Source organism: Aptenodytes patagonicus, chromosome 12 (assembly GCF_965638725.1).
Source record: "Aptenodytes patagonicus chromosome 12, bAptPat1.pri.cur, whole genome shotgun sequence".
Taxonomy (NCBI): domain Eukaryota; kingdom Metazoa; phylum Chordata; class Aves; order Sphenisciformes; family Spheniscidae; genus Aptenodytes; species Aptenodytes patagonicus.
The window spans coordinates 1,490,227-1,517,207 of record NC_134960.1 but is presented as its reverse complement, the minus strand read 5'-3'; the positions used below and the strand labels follow the sequence as shown (position 1 = coordinate 1,517,207).

The 26,981-nt window shown below is 49.9% G+C and overlaps 1 protein-coding gene across 4 annotated transcripts in view; it reads left to right on the top strand.

Annotated features, from left to right (window-relative positions):
- ARHGAP26 (Rho GTPase activating protein 26) overlaps nt 1-23,574 on the top strand; it is a 158,869-nt gene extending 135,295 nt beyond the window's left edge. For 2 of the 4 annotated variants that reach the window (XM_076350459.1, XM_076350461.1), the window contains exons 21-23: nt 13,923-14,033; nt 16,887-16,978; nt 21,801-23,574. In XM_076350459.1, coding sequence (XP_076206574.1) covers nt 13,923-14,033; nt 16,887-16,978; nt 21,801-21,889 — 292 coding nt within the window. In that variant the 3' untranslated portion in view covers nt 21,890-23,574. Of the gene's footprint in view, nt 1-8,858; nt 11,194-13,922; nt 14,034-16,886; nt 16,979-21,800 lie in introns of those variants that run through there. The other 2 variants (XM_076350460.1, XM_076350462.1) reach the window with 2 other exon arrangements.
- Nucleotides 23,575-26,981: the final 3,407 nt, after the last annotated feature.

Sequence of the window (26,981 nt, the reverse complement as noted above, 5' to 3'; positions counted from 1 at the left end):
CCTGGGTGGTCCCCAACCCTGGGTCACCAACCCCAGGTCCCCAGGGAAATTGCTGCTCAAAGCATTGCCTTCCAAGCAGTGTCATGATACACAATTATTTTGTCTTTCCCTCCCTCGATACCTCCTCATGTGGCTGGTTGGGGTTCGCATCTTTTCCATCTCCTAACAGAGCTGCGAGGTGCTGCCGCGTTGCTCGTGGAAATGGAAAAGAGCCCTGGAACACCCCTATTTAACAGACCTGCACGTAATTTTGTCTGGAGGGGCAGAGTGTTCTTGGCCATGAAACTGCCCTCAGCAGCTGAAAGTCAACCTGTGGCATTTGACACAGACTGGGGTGAAGTTACCCCAAATGTAATTGTTTCCTCTCCTGTTTGGAGTCACAGGAAATATTAAAGGGTTACAAGAGCGAGACTGGGGACAGCACAGCAAAAAGAAGGTGTCAGGTTCTGTGCCAGGAAGAAGAATGAGTTTGCTGCAGAGGCTCACCATGAGCATGGTTTGAAGGGCACTTGGCGGCACTGCAGGGTGGGCTGGGACCTGGGGAGAGGGGAAAATGCCAAATTTCTGCAACAAAAAGGCAGATACTCTGGCCGGCAAAGCGAGCTTCCTGCTCCGGTTGTCTGCTGGAGGACCCAGGGGTGTTTCTCTGCACTGGGCCAGGAAGGGGGATTTAGGCAGACATCTCCGGGGGTGTGTTGCATTTTGTATTTTAGATGTGGGGTTGGCTTCGTGCGCAAGAGGAGTAGAGATTATTTCCAGTTTAAAACAGAAACCGCCTATCTCCTAGTTTTCTTATTTGAGAAAAGATCCTAAAATTCCCAGTCTGTTGCTTGGCTTATTCCAGATGACATAACATTCAAAGTATCTTATGACTTATTTATTTTTTTGGTGCAGACTGTTATAAGGGTGTCTGTATGTTTGGGTTTTTTTAAAGGATTTTTAACTTGGGAGTCCTAGATTGTGCCTGCAGTTAGAAAGCTCCATAAACTTTAGTGATTCAACGGTCTGGCAAACATCCTTAACCTGTTTCATGAAAAACACAAGCAGCGTACTCAGTAGACTCCACAGATAAATATACTCGAGGCTTAGTTGCTGATGGCAATACATTTTAAAGCTTGCATATATATACATGTATATGTATATATTTCATAATTCTTTCCTATGTTGTGTTTAAGTAATCCTGGATTTATTTTCTAAGCATCTGTATGCTTCCATCAGGTATTTTAAGATACATGAAAAAGAACGATGCTTGTAGGCCACAAGAGAGTGACCGTGTTTTGGGAGGGCAGAGGGAAATTACAAACTTCCATTTGAGGTGAGATATTTAAGGCTGTTTGGCCAAGAGGAAAAGTCCAGCGCTGAAGGGACGCCAGCTACCCCGGCACCTCTGCTTGGCGGGCTCGTAGCTTTGGGCTCGCAGAAGGAAAAGGTTGAAGACAGATGGTTTATCTGTTTTTCTGCTGTGTGGGCTTTTCATATCCCCCAGAGTTTGGCATAACAACTTTTCAAAGCTTTAGCTCTTTCACTTTTTAGTTGGCTCTTGGCCTAGAAACTTTCCACAAATTGAACTTGAAAATTAAGCCAAATATTCTCATAAAATAAGTCTCCAGTTCTGTGGCTAACCCCATGTGATCTAGTAGTCATACGTCAAAATATTTTCTACAGGCTCATCCATTAAAACAAAGGTAATTTGTCAGGCTAAGAGCGCTTTTACTGACGGGATCAGGCACCTATCTTCCCTTTCTCAGCAGGAATGAGTTACGTGGTTGCTTTGAATCTGCTGCTTTGGAGTTACTGTGGGTGTGCTCCCCTGGGCTCTATCGCCTGCGTGGGGTGCATGGGCGCTCGCAGGTGGACAGATGGACGGACGGCCTCTTCAGAGGCTCCGCGTTCCAGGCCGTCCCGCAGCTCCTCCAGCCCGACTCCCGCTGTCCGCAGCTTTTCCCAGTGCTGCCTCTCAGGAGACTTTTCAGAAGGTTCCGCCTTTGAACAGCACCGCTCTGTGTGATTTGCTCTGGGAACATCTAAGGGTGCTTCTTGCAAACTGAATTAAATTAGATTTCCCTCCAAGAGATCTAAAAAAGTGCCTTAAACTTCAGCAGCACATACACTTAAAAGACAGCTTTCTTGAAAGCCTGGGAAAGAAAATACAGACATTGCACTTTCATTGCTTTCTTAATTCATATAATTAGTGTGGAGATAGCTGCATAGCAGTATTTTCTTCAAAGAAACTGCCTCAGACAAATATTGGCTAATGGAAATTTTACTTTCAAATAAAGCAGTATTTGAAAATACATTACGGCCCTTGTGGGAAATGGATGCAGGAATCAAAGATGCTACAACAAAGCCTTCCCTGGGGCAATAGCAGAACAGTCTGTATTTTGTTATGAGCTGATGTGCAGATCTCAGACTCATCTTCTTGCTGGCCAGTCCTTTCTTTTTCGCTTTTCCCTTTCCTGCCTGCTGTCCCCCTTCTCCGCTTTGATTTTGGCCAAGCTGCGGGTCCCGGGGTGTGTTTTGCTCCATGGCTGCCATGCAGCGCTCGCCGCAGCCTGCTCAGCCCCCGCATCCCGGCTCTTCTTCGAGTGACTCTGCTCAGTTTGCATCTGAGTTTCTTTTGGGCAGAATCTCTTAAGCATGAGCCTAGCCAAAATTTTTATTGAGACTGCTGAAAGCAAAATGATAGTAAATTAGGTCTTTCTGCCACCTATAAATGTCACCACAGACAAAATATTTTAAAGAAAAAGCCGAACGCATTCTTTGGTTCCTCTTTCTGCAGGCAGATTTAATTCAAAATCAAGGATGTAGCCTAGACTCTCCCTTGTAAAAGTCTTTTGACGAATGTGGGAGTGTTTTCTGAAGGCAGTGCTGGTTTCCAGCCGTACCACACAGGCACTGAAAATGCTGAAAACGTACCAAACCTCCCCAGTCGTCCAGCAGCTACAACAGCCAGGGCTGTGAATGAGCTGGGGCGGGCGGAGGAGCGGCGCGTGAGCGGGGTTCAGATGGGGACCACCGCCGGGGGTGGCTGTCCCGGGGCTGGCCACCCCCTCCTCCCCTGCGATCCGATTTCCCAGCAAAAAGCTGACAATTTCCCCCGAAGGGGCAGGAGGAAAACAGGGCTGCTCGCTCACAAAGACATCCTGTCTCCCTCTGAAAGAAGATCCTTGTGCCTAATTAACTTCATAAATTAGCTGGAGCTGTAACGCCACCACTTTAACCTAAAATGGAGGTAACCCAATCTCCCTGGTCCTTTCTGCCGCCGTAAGGGATCCTGCCCGCCGATTAATTTGCCCTTGTCCGCTTTCCGTCCAGCTGCATGTTGGCTGTGCACAAGCTGCTGTGCAGACACTGTTGACAGGGCTGTGCTAAGCTGGGAAATTATCAGTAGCATAAGAACTGCCGCCAATTATTCGCCTGCCCCCGCGCGCTGGCATCGCTCCCCCCTTCGCCCGGCTCAGCCCCGCGGCTGCCGGCACCTGGCCGCGGTGGCAGCCGGCACCGGCGAGGCCGGCCGGGTTTGAAGCGGTCCGCAGGCTTCCTGCAGTGAAGGTGTCCTGGCTGGGTTTACTGGACAGTGAGAAAGGAAATCATGGGAGGAAGGAGCAGTATTTCATCTTTTGTTGTTGTCTGCACCCGCGCTTGGAAAAACACAAATGCAAGCAGCCGCGTCCCCTGCGGAGGAGAGGAAAATCCCCTCTGGCTTCTGCCCGCGCTGGGCTGAAGGGGTGGGAGCCGGGGGAGAGGGGAGGGAGTCGCAGGCATGGAAACAGAGCTGCCTGCTTTAAACAAATGCCCGAACCTCGCTCCTGGAGACCCTGCCAGGGAACTCCGAGGAGCAGGGAAAATTTATCCCCTCTTTAAGCACAGCTGGGATGCCTGTCCATCTGCAGGCTGCCGTGTGGCATCGTGGTGCTGGTGGATGCAGGAAGGCTTCAGCAGCTGTGTGCCTTCCACGTGCTCTTCAATAGCATCAGCCTTCAGGTAGCAGCATGGATCTTCGCCCTGCCTCACTGATTGCTCTGCTCTAATTTGGAGGAGCGGTGCCTTAGTCAGGAAGGGTTTGTCCAGGCACGTTCATGTGAGCTTGAAGGCAAAGAGGTCTCTTTATGACAAAGCCAAGGCTGAGCCTGAGCTGTTTGTTGAGGACCGGAGGGGAGATGGGGCTCTTCCATCCCATGCTGGTTTGCCCCCCAACTGCTGCTTCTTCAGATGATGACACCAACGAATCGTCTCTGTCCAATATATCTGTAGCTTTTAAGTATGGCAGCCCAAGATGGGACTTAAAATTATGTGTCTTTCTGTGGCTTTAGTTATGTTTGACATGATAAAAAGTGTCTTTCAGGTCTCTTACAAGAGCCAGGCTCTTCCACGTGTGATGGTGTAATGCTAATATGGTATGAGTGCCTGCAGTCCCCATCCTCGGAGGTTTGCAAGCCCTGGTGGATCGACCTGCCCCAGTCTCACAGCCCCCCCTGCTTGAGCAGGAGGTTGGGTCAGAGAGCTCCCGGGGCCCTCCCTGAGCACCTCGGGGACTCTGGGCACAGCAGTGGGTGCAGCCCGCAGGGAGGCTTGGGAGAGCACATGAAATGTGAAAAAATAACCAACCAAAAAAAAAGTGAATTGAATGTATTAATCTTCACTGTATTTGATTAATGGGAAGGGAGAAAAGGCTACATTTGCAGCTTCATTGCAGGCAGAGGAGTTGAGGTTGGGCCAGTAAACTGGGAGGGTTGTCGTGCTCACACCTCCCAGCTGGGCTGCACTGGGAGGGGATGTGCAACTGGAGGAGGATTTTGCTGATAAGAGCTGATGAGGCAAAAATGTTATTACAAAGTTTGGGTTTTTCAAGTTAAAAAAAGATGAAAAAAGGAAGAACAGAACAAAACCAGAACTTCTTTTGATAAATATGATCAAATTGGATCATTTCAGTATTGTAGTCTTCGGGTTTTGGAGTGAAATGTTCTGATCAGCTCTCTGTAACTGATGTTTGCAGAATACTTGCAAAACAAAGCAGCACAAGAACAAATATACAAAAGGAAATCAGGCAAATCAAGTAAATGCAGAAAATTATTATGCAGTGACTTTACTCACCCATTATTCTCAAATCACTTTTACAGGCCAAAATAATCCTCATTGTTTTTCCCAATGTGTATGACTTATGTGGGCAGGTGTTAGTTCTTTACACTGCGTGAAGAATATTTGCACGATACATAAATAAGAGTTTTAGCTTGTGGTGCTGATGAAGGCTTATATAAGCGCTCTTTGTTTTTTGTTAGGATTTGAGTCTGGAAATGGCCTTCTATCAAATTATGCGAGGAAGATTACTTAGCCAGGAATGAATTTTTTACGGTGTGGAATAGCTTTTCTGACCATTTCCAGAAATTACTTAAAAAGTAAAAGAAACTTTTCTTCCTTCAGAGAGCTGACAGTAACAGCTTGTGGGGTGGGTTGCTGCTGCCCGTTCCGTAATGACTGACCTCCTTGGCTGTTTGCAAAACATTACTTTTTCTTTGGGGCTCATGTTAGTCTGAGAGCACGTGGGGCAAAACAGTCAGCTCCAGGCATCTCCCTCCATAGCTGCCCTTGCCGCACTGTGGGCAATCCGGTCGTCTCCTTGTTGGCTCCCTGCAGCAGAACGTCTCTGCCAGCAAAAGGGAGTTTGGGTTTTGGGAAACAAAGACCGATTCCCCCTTGCCCTGGGCCTGAAGCCGGGCTGCTGCGGGCTCTCGGGGCCGGGGTGATGGGGTGACGTGGGGCTGGTGCTGCAGTGCAGGTCCTCCAGGAGCCTCGGGCAGAGGGTTGGGGGAGTCTTCCCTGGGGTTCAGGGTGACGGTGGCTGGCAGCAAGGACAGCCTTGTTATGTATCAGTGAGCTTTCCTGCAGCTCCGACTTCCCGTAACGAGGCCACCCTCAACTGCGTACGGCAGGTTTGAGCTTCTTATGGTTGGCAAACCATGCTCAGCAGCAAAGCAGGGCCGCCCTGTGCACAGGATGTGTTTACCTCAAATATTTGATCCTACCAAACACCCCCCAGCTGATCTGGGGGCTGTGATCCCACAGGGACTTTAATTGCCTTTATTTTCCGAGAATCCCATACGGTTGCTGGGGTGGCAGATGGGAGAGTTTTCTTTTCTGGGGGACGTAAGATGGCAGTGGATTGAATGCCAGAGAAAAATGAGAGATTTCTGGAGGATTGCTGAGTTCTCCTTAATTGTGAATACAATTTGTTGGTGACTAATGCATCCAGACTTGCAGAATTACCTCATGTACTAGAAGCAGTGGCACGATGGAAAAGATGTGACTAAGATGCTGGCTCCTGATTTACCAACACTTCCCTCCTAAACTGCCATTTGGCTTCCTACTGGCGCATTACAACTTTTCTATTAATTATTAAGAGCTTTAATACGGTTTGAAAGCACTTGATTCAACATAAAATCTGCCACCTTGATTTTTAGTCTGCTGAGAGCCTTTTGAGCAGAGAGGACGCAGGGAGGGGGTTATTAATGAAGCAGAGCTGCCAAGCAAATGGCAGAGCAAGGCAGAACATGTTGTGTCCAGGCTAGGTGCCATGAAAGACCCAGAGGCACGTTAGCATGGACCCGTGGTTGTCCCTGTTCCACTGCCCTGCCCTGTCTCTTCCTGCCTGTCCCACTTCCAGTGCTGGTACGATGTTTCTGTAAGAGCGGTGACTGATGGGTTGGTAACTTGCTAGTGATACTGCAAAGTCTCTGTTATAAATGAGTTGTGCAACCGTTAATGAAACGCTGTTCTGTATTAAGATGGCACGATGCTCCCATCGCCTGGATCCCACCTGATGGGGAAGACACATACACGCCAGTCCAGCGAGCTTCCTTCCTGCAGTGCCTCCAACGCTTACTCATGCTGAAAGTGCATCCATTTCTGATTCTTTGCTTATTCACTCAGCCTTTCTCCAGCATTAACATCAGTCTCTAAGCTTCATGCCAGAAGGCTAAACCAAACCAGCAATGTCATTGCATCCCTTTGAAACATCAAGCATCATCTGTCTGTATTTGGAAATGGAAGTGTCTATTAAGTGGAACAACAAAAACTCCAGCTCTCCTTCGCAAAGTCAGAACTCTTCCCATTCTCTCTTTTATTCAAGTGGAAAAGCTTTTAGATGGTTTATGAAATTACTAAAGCAGGGAAATATTTCTACATATGGGAAATAAGCCAAGCAGCAAAGTGACAGGACAAACCAATGTGCTGGGTATCTTCAAGATTACAAAGAGGGACATGTCCATATTATCCAAAAGAAGATTCTGTAATCTGTGCTCATGGAGACAGAGGAACTAGTAAATGGAGATGTGGGGAGAGTCCACGTTGAAGAAGTTGAACTTTTTTGGACCTGTTTGGTCAAGTGATGTTGACCACAATGTATTTTGGCTGCTTATTTCCCTAAGTGTGTCATTATTTTCCACCTGAATGATTATGCAGCAAGATAACTCCTGAGAGAATAACACTGGAGAGAGTTTTAGCATCATTTTTCTTGCATTTAAAGAACCAAACAGAGGAAGAATCCTGCCAGTCTGAAGCCCTGTGAGCTAATGGTCATGTAGAGGGTCGTGTGTGGTGCCGTCACTAACCTGCAGTGCGGCCAGAGCCTGCGGAATTGCTTGCTAGAGCCCATCCAGATCTGCGCTCTGAGCTTTGCTAGGATGTGCAGCATTGCATGAACTTCATGAGCTTCTCAACAAAGGCTGCCTCCCATTTCACTTAGCCAACAGAGCTATGTCTGCTGGTGAGCTGCAATCTTGGCCTTATTTTAGCAGAGTTTAAGTGCCCTGGCATTAAATGATACTGTAATTGTTTTTTTTCTGGTTAGCTTTGAGAAGAGCCTTATGTTCTGCAGCTTTGTTTTACAGGAACAGAACAGGAGTTAAAGGGTTGGGTGGTTCTTGATGTATTTTAATGCAGTCAGGTATTGATAATGTCAGAATGGGAATATTGTTACTTATTCTTGAGGTGATTTCATGAAAGGGCTTTAATTCATCAGTAGACTATGCCCATTCATAGCTGTTAGATGTTCTGTGTCAGAAATAGCCCCGAGTTCCACAAAAATAAACAACAAGTTGTAAACATTTTTGAAGTGGAACTGATGTCCTCTCAGCCAGAAGAACAAAGCAGCAGAAGTTGTCTGGAAACCCTGCTGAGAATAACTCTTCAGACCTGTAAATGCCTTGAGGACTTGAGCCGTGTAAAGAAAGTGCCAGAGGCAGTCTGGGTAGGCAGATTGCAGAGAAAGAGGAATTGAAAAGAGACGGGTTATGAGAAGGGATTAGAAAAGAGATTTTTTAGCTACAGCAACTGGAAAGGGGACCGGAGTCTGGAAAGAAGAGTTGCTGCTTTTTTCGCATGTTCAGGCAGCAAACAAAACATCAGAATGGGAAAGGCAGTGGGTACCGCAGGCACGGGAAGTAGGGAGGAGGATTTAGTTTCTAAATACATTTCTAAGTACACTTGTTTGCTGGGAGAGTGGGATTGGCAAAGGGGCAGACAGGAGTTGAAGGCGCAAGTGCCCCTGCAGCCAGCGGGGCCAACCGCTGCGACACGACATCCTCCCGCACCCTGCGCTTTCCAGGGCAGTTTTACCTCCTTGCTGGGTTGCAGGTCACGGCTGCTGCTTTCGAGGGGCACAGATGGACCGGCAGGAAAGGCGAAAGCCTTGGGACGTGTTGGGCTACAGACTTGTGGATTTCCCTCTGCTGCTTCTGTTGGGGAAAAGTCCATACCCGCCTCGGAAGGCTAATTTTAGCCACTTCTTTGTTTCCTGCTTCTGGTATTTTTGGTTCTTAGCATTTTTTTCTCTGTTTTGTTTCCCACTATGCACCCAACAGGAAGAGCCCCTCGCAAAGTCCTCCAGAGTAAGAAGAAGGAAAAAAAAAGGTCCAGATGACATTTGCTTTCTGCAGGCAGAACTGAAAGCAGGCAGCAGCCAACATTTCCCCAAAGCCTCTCACCACCTCTGCTCTTTCCATGAGAAACAGAAAGGAAATTGGATCCTACAAGAAAATGGTTTTCCAAAATGCCACAGACCTCAGAATAGTCTGTTCGCTCGTGTGCACTGACTTCTCCAGCAAGACAGGACTCAGGTCTTGCAGTCACATAAGCTCAGAAAGGTGATACTCAAGCAGTATCTTGAAAATAAATACCTGTATTTCACAGAAGGGAGATGAACCCTTCGTGTGCATCGTAGCCCTGCGGTCTGTAGGTGCTGGGAGGGCCAGCTCAGGTGGTGTCCTGAAACATCCATTTGTTCTTCTTGAGGAAATGTGCTGGAAAGACTTGCAGAGCAGGACCGTGAGGCTGCGCAGGGGTAGCTCGGTCATCGTAGGACCACATTCATCTCTTCCGTGAGCAACCTCATTGAAACAGGATGGTCTTCATGCTTAAAAATCCACATGCTGTCATTAGTTAATAGTTCTCTCAGTTGTTCTGGTGGGCATGGAGAGTGTTTTCTTTGCCACCAAGGATCCAAAGACACCAAAATCCTGCTCCAAATTATTGATAGCTTCTTAGATAGAGGCCAGCCCGAGTGCCGGTTCTTGCTGTAAGGCTTTTTTACTGCAACATCGCAGAAATAACTCTCTTCTCTGAGAATCGTAGTGATTGCATTATGCACTGTAATTAGTGTAGCAGACTGCGCAGTTGGTGGAGCGATGACAGAGCCGACTTCACGAGTAGCGAGAGCTGCATTCTTTTAAAATTATTTCATCTCAAAAAGTGCGTTGGGAATTTCTAGTCCTGGAGCCCTGTGCGGTCGGATATTCCTTCCGTCGTGCAGTGAGGAGGACTGGGGTCGGTAGCAGAGGCGGTGGCCGTCCTGTGCTGCAGGCACACCATCGCTGGCACACCCGGCGAGATGTCCTCTTGCACCCGGAGCCTGCTGCCCGCAGAGGAGGTGGGAGCTACAGCGGGAGGGCTGGTGGGTGTCGGTGGCCGCTCTCAGGGGGACAAGCCCAGCCATGTTTCGGTCACCAGCTCATCGCCCCCTCCAAGGCCCACCTTGACCATGGGCCAAGCTCTTCTTCAAGAAGGGCAGTGCTGTGCCATTCATTTGCCCTCTCCTACCCCGGCATGGGGCCTTTGCAGTCCATTAAAGACTGCTGCCCACTGGGTTTGTAACCAGCAAGAAGATGGGCTGGTGAGGTGTCTAAGCTGTCTTAGGACTCATCCTGCCCTGCAGACAGTTCAGTGGAGAGGAACCTCACTGGAGCCAGGGGCTGGAAGCTGGGAGGTCTGCTTCCTAAGGTACCACTCCTTGCCTATAGAAAATCCATGCACGGAGCAGGTAACACGCATTTGATGAAGAGCCTTTTGAGATCACCAGGATGGAGGAGTCTGTGTGAATGGTGAGAGGCCATGGTAAGACGAAAGGCACACCTAGCAGGTCCTCTGCCTTCCAGGTGATAAACCCATGCATTCATATTCCATTTACCGTGCAGACATGTACTGTCTTGGAGGCTTGCTATAGTAGCTTAGCTGTATAGAGCCAGAGAACATGGCATACAGGTATTACAAGCAACGGGCTCTGGCTTCCAAAATACTGGTTCTTCTTGCAGTACTAACAGTGAAGGAAATGTTCTAGTTCCTGCTGCCCAGAGAAGAGCACTCTCCATGCCTTCAAATGCACCTAACATGCTCTCTCCATTAGAGGGCAGAAGCATGCTTATGCACAGATAAAATAAAACAAAATTACCTGCCATTATGTGCTATATAGCTTGTTGCGTTAAGGGAAAGTAAGGCCTCATCACGAATGGCCGGACAACTACACCTGCTAGAAAGAAAAAGAAGCAGCAAGAACTGGTGCTTGAAGGGTTAATTTCTGCAATTTGGGCTAACTTGGTGGTCTTTGTAGCACCTCCTTCTGTTTAAAGTTGGAAATAGATTTAATATATGGTAAGTACCAATGTCTAACAACAGATTTGTTAAAGACTAAGTAATACAGGTAATTACTCATTTTTCAACAGACTGACAATTTTGATGATAGAAAAATGCAAAGAAGTTTGGTTTTAAATAGTGACAATTATTAGGAGAACATCTTGAGGATTCCTGTTAATAGTCTGCCTATGAACGTTCCCTGTTTTGCAGCCCTCCTGTGAAAGTTGTGATGCACTGCTGTATCTCATTTCTATATGTATGTAATCCTCTGGTGTAATAAAGGTATTGCCCGTAATTACAAGGGGAAATCCTTAGTTTCTGTTGAATTCAGTGACACGGCTTCTGCGAGGAGTAAAGAAGCCAAGAGTTTGGCCTTAAGCAGATACGGACCTCAGAGTAGTTCAGGCCAACAATTTAACCTTCTTTAGTGTCCTCTAGGTGCCATTGCGGTGGTGATATTTATGACATAGACACTTTCCCCCTAGAAATTGGACCAAATCCACAGACCTATCCTTTCAATTTTGAGTTGTTACCATCAGAGAATGCCAGGGAGCACCGTCTGCCAGCTTCATTTGCGGGCACGTGGAAGGGCACGCAGGAACCGCCGGCAAGAGTCACCGGCCTCTCGGCAAGTGCTGGCACTGGTGGAAGACCCAAATACCCAGAGATGAGCCTGGTGCAGGCGAGGAAGGCTTCAGGGTGCTGGTTGCACAGATGCATGAACTGGAGGGAAGCTGGTGTGCCGAGAGTGACATTTTAGTTTTAAGGTGCTAAATTGTAACTCAAACTGAGCGGAAGAAAATTACAAGACAACACAAAATTCAAGATTAATCAAAAATATTTCCTGGAGACCCTCTTGGATGTTGGGGGAGGTCAGTTCTTTTTCTTTTAAATAATAGAGGTTGAGGTTTTACATTCAGCTTGAAATGGAAGAAAAATGTTGTATTCTCTTTGCTCTATATATGCAACATTTCATTCTGGGCTTAAGGAGCAGAAGCCGGGGGCTGAAACAATTAACTTCTGCTGTTGTGATCTAATAGGTATTGAATGATCAGGGGTTAACCCATTACCCTTTTTACAGAGACTTCAACTTTTTATTAAAGGTTTAAGAGGCAGTGTAGGCTCCCCTGGCCGCTGCCCCCACACGAGCCTGCCCACGCTTTGTCCTGCTGTGTGTGTGCCGGTGCTGCCACGTTCCTTTTGTTCGCTTTGGCGGGGAGGGGGTTGCTTTCATCCTTTTGGGAGGTTGGGGTTTTTTTCCAAGTTGGCTACCGGTCCAAGCCATGCTCCTCAGGAGGCTTCTCCTCGACTGCAGAGGAGGCACATCACTGCACACCGCATGGTGACAAGAGGAAATCTGAGTTAAACGTATCCAGAAAACGTTTTTATAATCCCAGACAGGTATTTGAAATGAATTATATTTACAGCCTGGAGCTGAGAGGGAGGGCTGTGCCCCTCTGTGCATGTGGACCACCTTTCCCTCCACCTCCGGACTTACCCTGGTGCTGTCAGAAAGCAGCTCAGCAACTTCATCCCGTTCCCCTCGGAGAAGTGCCAGTTCCCTGAGACGAGGGAGAAGAGATGAAGCGATGGCCTCTGGCGTGCTGTTAGTCCTGGTGCAGCCCTTCCCCTCCCTCCAACGTCCATTTGGTCTGGTGGGACCCATAAACCGCTGTTACTGCATGCTCTGGAGGCCCCCCTCCCTGTATCCCTTTCCCTCCCTCGCCCTCGGGAGCCCCCAGCTTGGGGTTGGGCATGAGGTTGAGGATGGGGACAGGGAAGGGACGGTCCAGGGGTTGCCTGTGGGGGTCACACCCTATCCCCACTTCATCACAGACCTGTGTGATCAGAGGTACCATCCCTCTCTCAGGAAAAAAACATAAATCATGATGCTTTTACAAAACTTCTTGTTTTTACAGAGGCATTTTCAGTGTGGAGAGGTTTTTCTGGTGTTTTATCAGGGACGGAGTTTACAATCTGAATTGGATAGAGAATACAGATGAGTTGATAAGCATAGAAACAGTAGAAGATGAATCAGACTCAAATTGATATTTTAGTACAATAATTGCTTTTCAGTGAACCTGAGAATGACCTAAATCAAACAGTGTTGAAGGAACCAAACACTTCTCACTTGGCTTCTGCATGTGTTCACTAGTTCAGTAACTTGATTCAACTTCAGTTGACAGCAGTAGCTTAAAAGTGAGGAATCAAGAGCAGTTTGCATGAGGGGGAAAAGAGTTCTTCAATGTAAAATGTGGAAAACAAATCAATGAAGTTTTTATAGTACTGATTGCATCAGCACAGCAGGAGCCCTGGAGCACTGGTTACCTCGATGCGAGCCGTTTGCATGACCTGTAAGGCGGCCGGCTTGTGCTGGGGTCCCAGCACAGCCCTCTGATGCTGCTGACCCTTGCGGGGTGGTGTGGGCTGGAGATTTTCTCCTGCTAGTTGTCTTCAGACAGATGATAGCATGGAAACGCCAGCCCTGGCTGGCTCCGTCCTGTAGATAACGAACTCCTCTGGGTTCCCAGCCTCCAAGACCCGTTTGGTTAGAAACGTAAACAGGCGGTCGTGGCTGGGCGCCGTAGATCGGGGCCCAGACTCTGACACCGCAACAACTGACATACAAAAGGGGGATGGAGGCTGCTCGCAGGCATCGTTAACGTCCAGAAATACCATCAACTATTTCTGGCAGCAGTGGGGGAAATAAAACAAGGCAGGTAAGTGACTGGGCTGCCAGCGGCAAGCAGCGAGACAGCCCTCCGCACACGGGGTGTCGGGCTCCCTGGACGGGATGATGGAGCAGGGGTTAATTGGAAGATCCAGCTCTTGTTGTCCAGAGAAATGCAGATCTGGCCTTGAAGCATTTCCCAAGGTCTTGGCACTTCATTTCGTAGCTGTGTCTCATGCTCTGAATATTCCCAAGGCACTTGCTATCGTCGGATGTCGTCTGACTGTCTCTTGGTTGCTGTTTGTTTCTGTGGTTGCACGTTGATAAGGTATCTGGTTATGTCTTGCAGCCCTCAGAATCCAAGCCCAACGTCACCCCTCTCACCGTCCTGGCCCATGTTCTCCGCGCCATCAAGTCCTATGCCCACCTCCTCTACGTCCAGCGACTCATCCCCCATCAGGTCTGTTGCAGAATTCGCTTTGCTTTTTGTTGCTTTTGCTATTTTCTGTTTAATTTACTCGGTTTCCCCCACTTCACTTTCCTTTTCCCTTTGCATCCTGCTCAAACTCCCCCAATGCAGCTATCTGCACTCAGCAAGAGAGGAGCTTTCAAACATCTCCTGCCCCAGGAGAGACCCTTTAAATCCCTGCTTTGAGCCCCTTGGCAGGCGCCCGCTGGCCCCCGTGGTCAGGCAGGCGGGAGCCAGCACTCGCAGGTCGCACTCGCAATGCTCGGCATCGCTGGTGGTTTCCATGGTTTTGCCCAGCCATTTCAGCTGCCTGCGGTTCGCTTTACTCCTCTCTGCAACAGGTAAGACGTGTACTGCTTTCCCGGGTGCTGCGAGGAATAACAACTCTTTGTAAAATGCTGTGATACCTCATTTTCTGGCCACTTCCCTTTTCTTATCTGGAATCTAGGGAGGGTAAAGGACATGGTGCAACACAAACATTTGCCTGCTGTGCGCCCATGTCTCAGGTGCTTGGGCATCACTGGGTAAATTGGTCCTGAAAGTTACAGACTAGTGGAAGATTTCCAGTGGGACCCTGGAGCAGCAGGTCAGGCTGTGCTGCACGCCGGCACCACGGGGCAGGAGGATGCACGTCCCCCCTGCGCCCTGGGGTGCGATACGCTGCTGGCTGCGGCGCAGTGGGAGCGGGCGTTGCGTGGGGGTCCCATGGCTTTTGGCACAGGAGATGCAGTCGTGCCATGAGCAGCATTTGGGACCTGCACTGCAGGTACCGGGGGATGCTCACGTGGGGGAAGCCAGGGCAGCATCACCTCTGGTCTGTGTGCAGGGTGCCCTTGGACAGGATTTCTCTCCTCCGAGCCCACCCCTGGCACAATGGAGCAAGAGGCCGTTGTCATCCCCGGCAGAGTGCACCTCCCAGCCCCTTGGCAGGCGCAGGCATGCGGGGCCAGGGCAGCAATCCCTCCTCTGAGGGAGACGTGTCAAACCTGTTTGTTCATTACAGGCACAGACTGAGCTCTTCCCCACACCTACAGCCTTACAAATGCTGCCTGTACAATGGCTGCCTGCTTGGCAAGGTTATTTATTTGTTTTGCTACGCATCTGCAAAGGCTGACAACAGTGTAATACCATCCGAGCAGCCTTCCTCCTCTGGAGGAGAGAGGCTCATCATCCCCGAAACTGCACAAGGGCAGATGGGTGAAACTCCTGAGTGCTTTGCTGGCCTCATGCCATGCTTGGAGGCAGAAACCTAACATGAGCGATTGCCGGGGTCCAGCATTTCAGTCCCTGAAAGCCGTGCAGGGCTCTGAAGGGCGCAGCTGCAGCTCGGAGAGCAGCCGGCAGGCAAAGGGGCAGGCTGGGGCCGCAGGGACGCTGGGCTGCAGAGGTCACTTTTTTGGGAGAAAAACAACAACTTGAATAATTCAAGGTAGTAAGCCCGAAAATACCTTTTGTTTTTCATCTGACAGTCTCCCAAGCACTGTGCGTGAGTGGTGCCTCCTCGGCAGCAAAGGACCCTCTCTGGAGCCGGAGCAGTGTTTGCCCATCCTGGTGTTTTAAGTGTTTGGCGGCTGCTTGTGTCAGGCAGCTGGAATTCAGAGAGGAGAGACCTCTGCTTCGGGGCTCTCTTCACAGCAAAACCAAAACCATTCACAGCTTCCCTACTTTGTGGTTTCTGTGTGAAGGTGAACCGCTTTCACCACGAGGTGAAAGCATGCTGCTTCACTGGGCTTGCTCGGAGAGAATTCAGAATAAGTTCAAGTCCTCGGAAAGATAAAAGTTGGGGAAACTGCTGAACTGAGAAATGGTGACACCTTGTTCCTTACCCCAGCAGCTCTTGGGGGCACTTCCATCACTTTGCTTGGCCATACCGTAGCCAAGTGGCTTGCTGCAGCGCTGGATGTGTCCAGCTGGTCGGATGGCCCGGTGCCTGGGCAGGTTTGCACTGTCACCGTCACCATGGCCTGGTGGTGTCCCAGCTTTCCACCAGCCTTGCTCAAGCCCAAACCCAGAAAGGATGGGTGGGAGGCTCCAGGCACAGGGCACAGCCCTGTGTGCCTGTGCTTTGCTGGTGGGGTCCTGAGGTCCTTCATTTTCTCCCTGCGTCTGCCAGCGATTTGCTCCATTTCTGGCTCTCTCTGCTCTAATTCACTCCCCCGCAGCGTGGGCACACTGACACTTCCCCAGTAAAATCTAATGGCTGTTAAATCTTTTTTGTCTTCAGGTACAGTCTCTAAAGAAGTGCAGCAAATTCTTCATGGACCTACTTGTTTTTCTGTTTTGAAATACCTTTACCCAAGTGCTAATTCTTCCTCGCGAAATTCTCCTTGTGGTTGCAGCTGCACTCGGAGACCGATGGGTTTGGCAATGAGCGAGGCCGGTGGGCAGCAGGTCGCTGCCGGCACCTGCTGCCTGCCTTTGCTCCGCACCGGCCCTCCAGTCAGTTATGGCCCTTCAGAGACTCACAAAACATTTCCAGCTCCCCACTGTACTCCTCCCGTCTAGCACCTGGAGCTCTCCTGGGGACCCCTGGCTCCGGGCTGCCCGCTGCGTGGGCACCAGGCACAGGCTCTGGTCCTGGTGGTGCCAGCTGGGCTCGGACTGGGATTTGCAGTGCGGTGAAAATTAGGGGCTCATCCCTGAGAGCCTTTAGCCTCCTTTAGCGTCTTCCTCGCTCTTCCCCCAAGCAGCATAACCTTGGACCCTGGTGGAGGGGTAGAGGTCCTTGGACCCCTCTTCAACATGCACCACTTGCAGGGACACCTCTTTGACGCTGTGAAGAGGGGAGTGCTGTTGTATATGAGTAGAGTATTTTTTATTCCAATGAATGCTTTCTTTTTGCAGCTCACCACTGCGGAAAGCCCGAGCTTTGTACGCCTGTAAAGCAGAACATGACTCGGAGCTCTCCTTCACGGCAGGCACTGTGTTTGATAACGGTGAGTCCCTGACCCGGAGGGAGGGCACGGGTCAGCACTGGGCGCCTTTTGGGAGTGGGATGAGATGGGCTCATTTTTCAGCGTGATGTTCAGGCTGCAGTTCCCGGCATGCCGAGAAAGCGGGATCGCAAGAGCTGTGCCCGGTGCTGTAGGAGCTGTGCTTGCTCCATGCCCAGTGCTGGGCTTCCCTGGAGCTGAGCCCGGAGCAGGGTTTGCTGCGGAGCAAGGACAGAGCACGGTGGGAGGGCGAGGGGACGTACTGGGGGCATTTGCAACACACCATCAAATTAGCTTCCTTCTAGCACCCATGGCAGTGCCTGTCGCTGGCAGCCACCCACCTCGCCTGCCAGGGAAGCGCTGCAGGAAGCGGTGCCGAGAGTCCTGCTCTTGGCCTGCGTGGTAGATAGGCAGGAGACTTCCCCTTCACTTCAAAATGGACACTTATTCTCTAACAGCATCTCTCATTTCATGTAACGTACAGGTGAGATGCTACAGAGCCAGTATTAACATCAATACGAATAAAGCTATAGAGAAGGACACCTGGCTATTATTTATTTTAGCGCTGAGTTTTGCAAATTACTGGTTTTCCTCCTGTGACCCAGGAAATGATTTGGACTTTCAATTCATGGGTTTCCTTTCCGTCCTATGGTTAACGACTGTCCTGTTTCCACCACTAGAAATCCCATGAAAGAAGCAAGCAGAAATACTGGAAACACAGGCATTAAATCTGAGGTGTATCTTGCCTCTGCTTTTTGTATCCATGCTGAAAGCAGCTGATCATCCAGCCCTCTTTAGGATCAGTGTGAAAACTGGCTTTTCGAGATCCTGATTTATTTCATCCTAAGGGAGATGTGTAAAATAGGAGGGATGAATAGGTGGGATTCCCCTCCTCTCCCCCAGAGTAAAGCGTGGGAGATCATTCCGTCAGAGATGTCTGCTTTGCCTCCTCCAGCCTGGGTCAGCGGGTCCTGCTCCACGTCCCACTCATCGCCCTGCCTGTGCCTGTGGCGTCTGCGAGCCCGGGGTGACGGGTGTTTTGGCCCTGGCAGCAGAAGTGGCCGCACATCCGCAGGGCACGAGGCAAGGGCAGGCGTGGGTGACCGCGTTTGTCTAGATCAGAGCTGTGTTTCAGCAGGTTGGTAAGGGAAGGTGCAGCATTGCATGCAGGGCGTGCAGAGGTTCTCCAGGCTATGCTTGGGAGTACAAAGTGCAGGCTCTGATCGAAACTAAAAAATAAAAGGAAGAAGTTTGGCAGGGCACGGTGTCACCTTTGTGCCATGCTACATCAACGGCAGGCAGTGCAGCATGGACCGGTGCCCAGTGCTGACCCCAGCTTCTGCACTGTTTGCCTTCCTGGCAGCTGCCCGACGCTCCAGCTGCTCGATGAAGTTATTCGAGACCTCGCAGTACACATGCCCCAGCTCTTTACCGCAGCGATACGCGGCACGCCGTCTGTGCCACAGCAGGCAGCGCTGCCGGCAGAGCGAGGTACTCGTGCTGCACCGGTGGGACCGTGCAGACCCCTGTGTGCCTGTGCTGTGTGCTGTGGGGGGCTGCCTGACCACGCCGCGTCCCTCCTATGGGCACAGACCCTTAATCTAAATGTAGGGGAGAAACTGGTGAGCGGTTGACCGACACCAGCGTTTACCATATACAGAGCCATTCCTCAACGGTCTTCTGGGTAGGAGAGATTAGTTTCCAAGTATCAGCACCAGAAATATTCTATGCAGTTGCCGTAATGTTTCATGCAGGAGATGGAAAAGTAACGTGTGCTTTTTTCCTCTGGATACTGAGAGCTGGAATAGGTGGGCTCTGGTTAGTCAGATTTTTGGAGACGATGTTAATGAACATAGACTTTCTGTTTCCTGCATCAAGGGAAAGAGACTGTGCCCCATGGAATTAAGCAGCTCTGTTTTAGATATAATCCCAATGTAAAGAAAAGACTTTTTACTACTTGCCAAGTAGTTCTTGGCTTTTATATGTTAAGCATTGTCATTTGGGAAACTGCTACCACATGCACTGGTTTTGCCCTGGGATATATATGAGAATATAGCAGAAAGGGGAAGAGAATATATGTGAATTAAAGAAAATACTCTTCCTAAGCAGCTCCATAGCTATCATATAAATAAACACGGTCTCCCCTTTGAGAGCCCGTGGGAATTAGAACAGCTAGGAGGGGAACAAGTTTGAATTAAATACATTGTGTTTGCTAGATAAAAATCAATGGATTATTCAAGGGAAAAAATATACAGCATGTTCTAATCACTTAGCAGCATAGCCGAGGCTCACGTTAGCTGGGCGAAGCGAGTTAGAAACGGCACTGCTTGGTAGAAATAGTATTATGATGAAGGGATTTTATAAAACCCAGCGAAAGCAAATGGATCTTGGAAATACTTAAAGACAGGTTTGTTTGACTTTAAGGTTCTCTGAAGTTGGACATGGCAGAGCAGTGTCCTGGTTTGACTGGGAAATCGGGGTGCTGTTACCCACACCGAGCGGCATCCACATAGTAAATAACACCATGTTTTGAGAGGTCCATTTAAACTCCATAGTGTTGTTCCTTTTAGTTACATGAAACCTGGATTTTCCAGCAGATCCTGTGCACTTGATAGTTGTGTGCCCTTGTTGTGACGCTAAATGGGAGGGACGTCCTGGGTCCGTGGAGGCCTGAAATCAGGGGACGTGAGAGTCACGGGTCAGCAAAGGGATGCTCACGTGTGTTTTTAACTAGCAATTGCCCCTGAAGTAGAAAACTCCGTATTCTGAAGCAATGAACCCCCACCTGAGCTGCTGCTGACAGGTACTGAAGTTTTATGCTACATTAGGAAAGTTGTGTTGCATTTGTGCTCTAATTCTGTAATAGAGAATGAGATTCTCCTCCCTATCTGCTCGTGTGCTCTGCTCTGACAGTACCTACATAGAAGTAAATGGCTGTCTTTGGGACATAATTGATTTTTTAAGGCAAAAGCAGTAGCTGGAACTCACGTGACTTTTGGTTAAAGCACTTTCCCAGCCCATTTGCTGAGACCAGAGGGCTGAAGACATAGAGACACACACACACCCCACTTGCAGTTTCTTTTCTCTTGATGGCCGCTGTCCACTGGCAGGGGCACTGTGAAGCCTTTACCCACCCAAAGGGAGGTAACCCAATAGCTTTTAATGCAGTTTTGCCCTTAGGGGCTTTCCTTGCAGGCTGGAGGTGGCATTTTTCCTCCAAGCAGACTGCGTTAGCCTTTGGTGATAGAAAAGCCCCAAGACTTGGGTGTGAGAGGGTGTAGGTGTGGAAAAAGAAGTTGGCACAAGTGAAACCCGAAGATGGTAAACATTTTAATCTAGGAACTAGAACACCGTGGCTCTTAAAACTGGTTAGTTGTCTGTTGTTTGAATTCTTTTTCGTTACTACAGTACCATGTACAGTACTCCTCTGCAGGCATACCCAGAAGTGATGGACTTTGCCACACTGGTGAGGACTGATCTCTCCTAAAACGTGGAGGTGTTTGGACTTGAAACACCTCTGTCTTTCTGAATCCTTCTCACCAGTCAATGTCAGTCATGACTTTTGCAGAGAAAATGGCCATCCGGCAATAGAGATCCTCTCTATGGGGGAGAGGAGGCACGCAGAGGAACCTGAAGCCCTGCTCCTCCGTGCTCTGTTGCTCTGCTGGTTTGATAAGCATAACACCTGTGTTTGCCATTGGATGAAAAAGACTCAGTTTTTAAACATTTGTTTTCACTCTGACTCTGCCGGAGCCTTGGTGTCGCCTGTACCTGCTGGCAGGAGGGCCGGAGGCTGGCTGCACGCGCAGAGCCCATCCCCAAAGCTCTGCTTTGGGGGGACGTAGGCCCTGCACAGTGGTCAGTGCCGTTTCTGGGGTGCACTCAAGAAACACGGTCACATTTGTACTGAAATGTGAATTTTTCAACACATTTCACCCCCCCACAGCTGAGTGAGGGTGAGCTGGGACAGGAGGGTGCCTGGATGGAGACGTGGGGAGCAGTGAGGAGGGTGGGCACCGTGCCGATGGGGCAGGGGAGCGGGCAAAGGGTGGGGGCAGCAGGGACTTGCTTCACTCTTGCAGTTGATGCCAGACAACGTGTAAGCGAGTAGACCCGCAGAAAGTCACAGGAAACTCGGGTAGCTCTGAAGTACTGACTTGCCACCATTTATTGTGGGAGGTGCGGGGAATATTCCTCTGTCTTCATTGGCATAACCCTGGTTCCTGTAAAATCAGCAAATTTTCAGTAGTTGATTGAATGAAGAAAGAGCCTAAGTCTTCTGAGGACTGATCAGGTTTCTCGTTTCACAGAAATAAGATTGCAGTGTTTGCTTTCCTGCCGGGAGCATTTGCTAATGCATTTTCTCTCTCAGCCTGGTGCGAGACCAAGTCAGGACATGCAGGGTTACGAGGCGATGGAGTTAACCATGTTCTCTCAAACTTCAAAGAGATTTTAGCCCAAATCTGGAGGAAGTTTTGCACCCTTGTTTTTATCCCAAATGCTTCACTTACATCAGCCCTGCAGCACCAGCTAGTATTTGGAAACCCAGTCCACATCTGAGCGTGCAGCTCACTTGGTCCTTCTGTTGGTCACTGTGTCATCTCTAACATTTTGGGAACTCAGAAGAGTCCCATGAATGAGCAGAGAGAGCACTTCAGCTTTCTGAGCTCCTTAGTGTATTAGTTTCCTTACTTTAAAATAAACACAAATTAAGGGCCTTGCTCTCGCCCAAGAGCAACTTTGACATTGTCAGCACACAAAGAGCAACGGCTTCTACACCGTAATCCCCTCCTGTAGTAACCTGCCTTTTCCTTCTCTCCTCAAGTTCATCCATCCCAGGAGCCTGGCTGGCTGGAAGGGACCCTCAACGGGAAGACGGGATTAATCCCCGAGAACTACGTTGAGTTCCTATAACTTTGGGCGTAAGAAGCGCCACTGCTGAGCTTTACATGGTATCCATGGCAGCCACTGGCGGGAGTCCTGCAGACCGTTTTGCTCTTTGCCACTGTGCAATGCAGGGCGAAGGACTTCCCCGTACCCACTGAGATGAATGTTTGTGTGGATAATGACGTTCCTGTCTCCTCCTGCGCTCCTGCGGTGCATGCCGGGGCTGCGGGGGAAGCGGTCCTGGGGAGATGGCTCAACTCCTCCAGCCCCGAGCAGAGGCAGGCAGTGCCCAAAGCCCACGTCCCAGCTGGGAGCCCTCGCAGCAATCAAAAAAAAACCAGCAACGCAGCAGCTCCACGCCGCAGCCCGAGTGCTCCGTAGGGGACGAGCCTGCAAACTGTGAACCAGCACGGGAGAGCCACCGAGCCTGAGGCTCCCTGCAGTGAGACTGTTCAGCAGCTGTAAAGAGCATTAGTGGGAGCTGAGGGACCCCAACCCATCAGCCTCCCCGCCAGAGGAAGAGTGGTCAGCAGCGAGGAGTCCTTTGCTCCCAGGCCCTTCCCCGCTTTCCGACCAGCCCAAGCGAAGCTCTCCCGTGCAGCCGCGGAGCAACCCAGACCCTTCTCGCGCTGCCGTGGCAGGGGAAGGGGTGAGGTGCTTTCGGTTGACGTCAAACCACAGGCTGTGACTGCAGCAGTTTGCATGAGGCTGAGCTTCCCTTGGCAGGCTGGGGGCAGCCCTGGCAAGGCGGTGGCTGTCCTGCCGTGCCACAGCAGAGCTCTGCTCTTGCAGGCGAGAGCGAGACGCTCAGTGGGCTCTGCACGGTGGGCACGGTACTGGCCAGGGGCTGTCAGGACTCAGCAGGTAGTCAGCACGGTGGAGGGGAGAATGTTTTGGACCAAACCTCTCAGTTTGTTTTTTTTTTTAAAGATTTAGATTTTTGCAAGGTAAACATCTGTGATCTGTGCAGCCTGCATTTCCTTCCTGGAGAGCAAGATGCAGCTCCAGATAAATACCACTCCTTTTGTTTGACTGGCTGTTTTGTATCTCCACTTTTCCAGTGCACATTGCACAGAGACATCCATGCTTTCGTGAATGCCCAGGCCGCTGACGTGCCATTTTGGAGCTGCGTTTGCCACTCTCCACCATTGCTTTTTAGGTGGTCTCCTTGCTTGAAGCCTGGCGTGTAGTCTGTCCGTGCCAAGTCTGTGCAGTACTGGTTGTGCAAGATAAATTATTTCCATACTCACAGGACATTTATTGCTGGTGTGGCCAACGTACGGTCTACAGAAAACAAAGGACGAGCCCTTCGGCTCCACCACCCCTCTGTTCCTGCCCTGGAGAGGATGCTCGTGCCTCCATGGACATGCGGCGAGTGGTTGGCAGAGCGAGTTTGCAAATCCCTTGCCATTTTGGGTCATTTTTAAGGGGGAGGGTGGGAGAAGGAGCCCTGCGGGACTGCAGAGCTGGGCTGGCTGGGTGGCATGTTGAGAGCTGGAATGATTATATTTTGTAATAGAAAATCGTGAAAGAAGCCCCAGCCTGTTGGTGGAGAGACTCTGTTGTGCAGAAGTGACGCTGTCGCAAGCTGCTGGGGGATGGATGTCGTGTCTTTTTGTAATAATTTTAAAGACTCCGAGTGACTGAATTGCTGTATGTGTCACTTTTTATTTTTGAAAGAATTAATGTATAAATAGAGTATCTTAAAATATTATGAGGGAAAGATCTATATTTGATATTTTTAGAAGACCTGTAACGAGAGAAGCGAAGGACATTTGAAACCGGTTAGAGAACAGTGCTTGCAAACACACTCGCATCCACAACCACCCTCTGGGCCTTGGGCTGCCTTTTCGTTTGCCTCGTGGTGTCACTTAGAAATGAGAGAAACTGAAATTTCAGACCTCTTTACGTTTCTTTCACAGTAATTAAATTTCCTGGACTTTGGTCTTGGGGGGGGAGGAGGAAGAAAAAGTCGATCTTTTTTTTTTTCCCGATTTCTAGGGCTGGTGTGGTACAGCTCATCTCCCCGGGATTATAACCTCTCCATAAGCGACACACCGACCCCTCTGGGGACGCACTGGGCACATCACCTGGCTGGTGCTGTTTGGGCAGGGCTGAAGCCTCCAAACTGTCCTGTGTTTTCTACTTTAAGGTGGTGGATGAAGAGGGCCGAGAGGTTTGTAGGGATAAAAGCCAGTGTTTCATTGGCAAGTTGCTGGTTCGTGTTCGTCCTTGGGTTTAATAGTGAATATTTGTACCATTTGTTGTTTCTCCTGAAGCAGAGTCGGGCTGGGCCTCATCCAGCCCCAGCAGTCGCTGCGGTGCTGCTGGCTGGCGCTGGGACTTCGGGGGGCTGCTCAGAGCTGGCCTGGCACCTGCACTGCTCGGGGCAGGCAGTACAGAAACCCCTTTCAGGGGTGTAGGAGAGGGACGGGAAGGACTAATGGAAAGGAGGAAAAAAAAAAAAGGTTTAATGTTTCATCCGTCAGCACTGTTTGCTTGTGTTCGGGACCGTCCCGTCCTGAGCCGCTCCTCCAACATGGTCCCTCCTGCCTTCGTGGGACGCTGCCGGAGCCGGTGGCTTTCAGCTCCGACGGGGGTTCCCAGCACGGCCATCTGTCTCAGACGTGACCCTTAGCCTCTGAAGAGAAAGCGTACTACGGACAAATGAGAATTTCAAACTCATTAGAAACACCTTAAAAGGCATATTTAAGGGATACGGTATTTAGGGACCTCTAGAAACGCTGCACGAGCACCAGCACAGGCTGCTCTGCGCCAGCGGGCTGCTGCCAGTCCTTATACCCACAAAACTGCAGTGCAGTGTCCCCCTTTGGCTCTTCAGATGCTCAAGTTACTCTGAGACAGGAGTAATTCCTTTTCCGAGGCACTTAGAAGCTTTTGGATATACTACCTAAAGAGTAATTGGGAACAAAAGTCCCACGCGAACGTATTTACAAGATGTCTTCTGGAGGACAGGAAAATAAAGCATAAGCAGAAGTTATTGCTCTTACAGGAGAGCTAGTGGGATTTTTTTTTTTTTTTAATTAAAACTTTCCAAAAAGAAAAATTTGGCTGAAACGCTTACTAAATGTTCCCATTTTGGGCCAGCTTTAATAATGGAGTAAACATTGGTTTATTCCAAGAGAAATTAAAGATAGGAAATATTTTTTTAAACTAGCTTGACATGGCATTTGATGCTTAATATAAAAATCATCAGTCAAAATTATAAGAAAGCAAAAAAAAAAAGGCACGGTGCAATAATATCTGTTGAAACAGATGTCAAACGAGTCTCAGTGCAGTCCTGCCATGTTTCAAGTCAATGGCACAAGTCCCACGGGCTGGCCACGGCCAGGCCACCGTGCACCAGCCTTGGTTCCCACATCCCGGCGGCCACTGACAGGCGTGGCATTTCTGAGGTCCCCGCGGGCCCGTGTTTGAGCTGCTGGCTCTTGTTTCTTTACTGATTTTACGGGGTTTTGCAGCAAGAAGTGAAGCACCTTGGATGGTTTGGGAGCACCCAGGCTGCTGCCAGCGCTCCTGTCACACCTCCCGGTGCCCTGCTGGGGGCTTGGGGTGGATTGGGGTGGGTTGGGTTAGGATTGGGGTTGGGGTGGGTTGGGATTGGGTTGGGGTTGGATTGGGTTGGGTTTGGGTTGGCTTGGATGCTTTTTTTCAAGGAGGCTATTACTCAGTAAGAGCAACAATTTCAGACTCTGGCCATGAATTTTTCAGATTCCCATCTGGCTCCATCTGTCAGGCAAAGCATCCTCCTGGTAATTGTCTTGTCTCGAGAAGACTTGTGCTGAGTTCGGTGGCCTGAATAGCAGCGCAGACCATTACAGCTAATTACAGCTGTGCTCCGTAGCCGCTTGCAGTGCTCGGTTATTGCTGTAACATGGGGGTATGTGGATGCTGTGTCCTCAGCGGCAACACTTTAAGCTGCAGACGGGCTCCTGCTGGTCCCTGCTGTTGCTTAATGCAGACTTAGACTGAACGGCCCTCGTACGCTGGACGGAGTTAGGTGCTGTGAACATGCATCAAACCGTCACAGCTCCTCTGAGTGCCGGAGGGAGCAGACCTTCCCGCACGAGTGCCCTCCGGCTGCGTATGTACACACATGGGTGCGTACACGGCGGTGTGTCCGTCTGCACTGGGACATGGCAAGACAAACACCTTCACTTCAGGGAGCAGGCTGCACGCTAATCCTGACACAGGAGTTTTGTTACATTGGTTTCAGGCTCTGCTGCCACTTTATTTTGTAAATTGCAGTTGAAGGACTGGAATTTTCCCTCGAAGAAGGATGTCGCTTATTTTAGTTTCACTTCTGCTGACAGCTTAGAAGAGGGTGGCAGTGAGGGATGGGAGGAGGATGCTCATTAGAGCCTCGCAGCGCTGTCACATCTGGGTCCCGCAATAGCCAGCTGGTGGCTCTGTTTAAATACTGAGGAGTTAGCTGAGAGATTTCACAGCACAAATCCAAACAGCTTCAAGGAATATTTGTTTAAGTCCCCCGGGGTGCCTCTAAGAACCTTTCCTTTATTTCTGGACACAGTCTGCCCCGAGGAGCGCTGGGGCTGCAGGTGATGCTCGGGCACGAGGAGCTGCGTCCCCCTCATCTCTTCCTTTCAGATTACTTTTCAGGAGGATTTCGTCTGGCGTTAGGACTCTCCTCCACCGGCCTGCACCCCTCTCAGGGCAGTACCGGGGGAAGCGGCGAATTTCCCGGGAGCTGCTGTCCAGGGTACAGTGGGATTTGGTCAGCGGGCTCCTCGCAGCTGGCCGAAACACCGTGCCAGACGTTGCCCTGCTCCCTTGACACCTGCGGCCATCCTGGTGCCGGGGAGCCACAACCAGTGGACAAATGTCAGGAAATCAAAAGAGCAAAACACAAGGTCAGGGAGGTGCAGTGGGTAAGGGCTTGCGGAAAGGGTTTTTTCACAGATAGATACACTACTTTACCCAATTGCTGTTTCACAGAGATTTTGATGCCCAGAGGCAGAACCTCGCTTTGTGTGAAGCCCTTTAAGCTGTAAGCATGAGGTGGTGGCCACCATACAAAAGTTGAAAAATCAGTACCGTCCTTTGCCGTGGGAAAATGAAAAGGGTCTTCTGCTTCTCC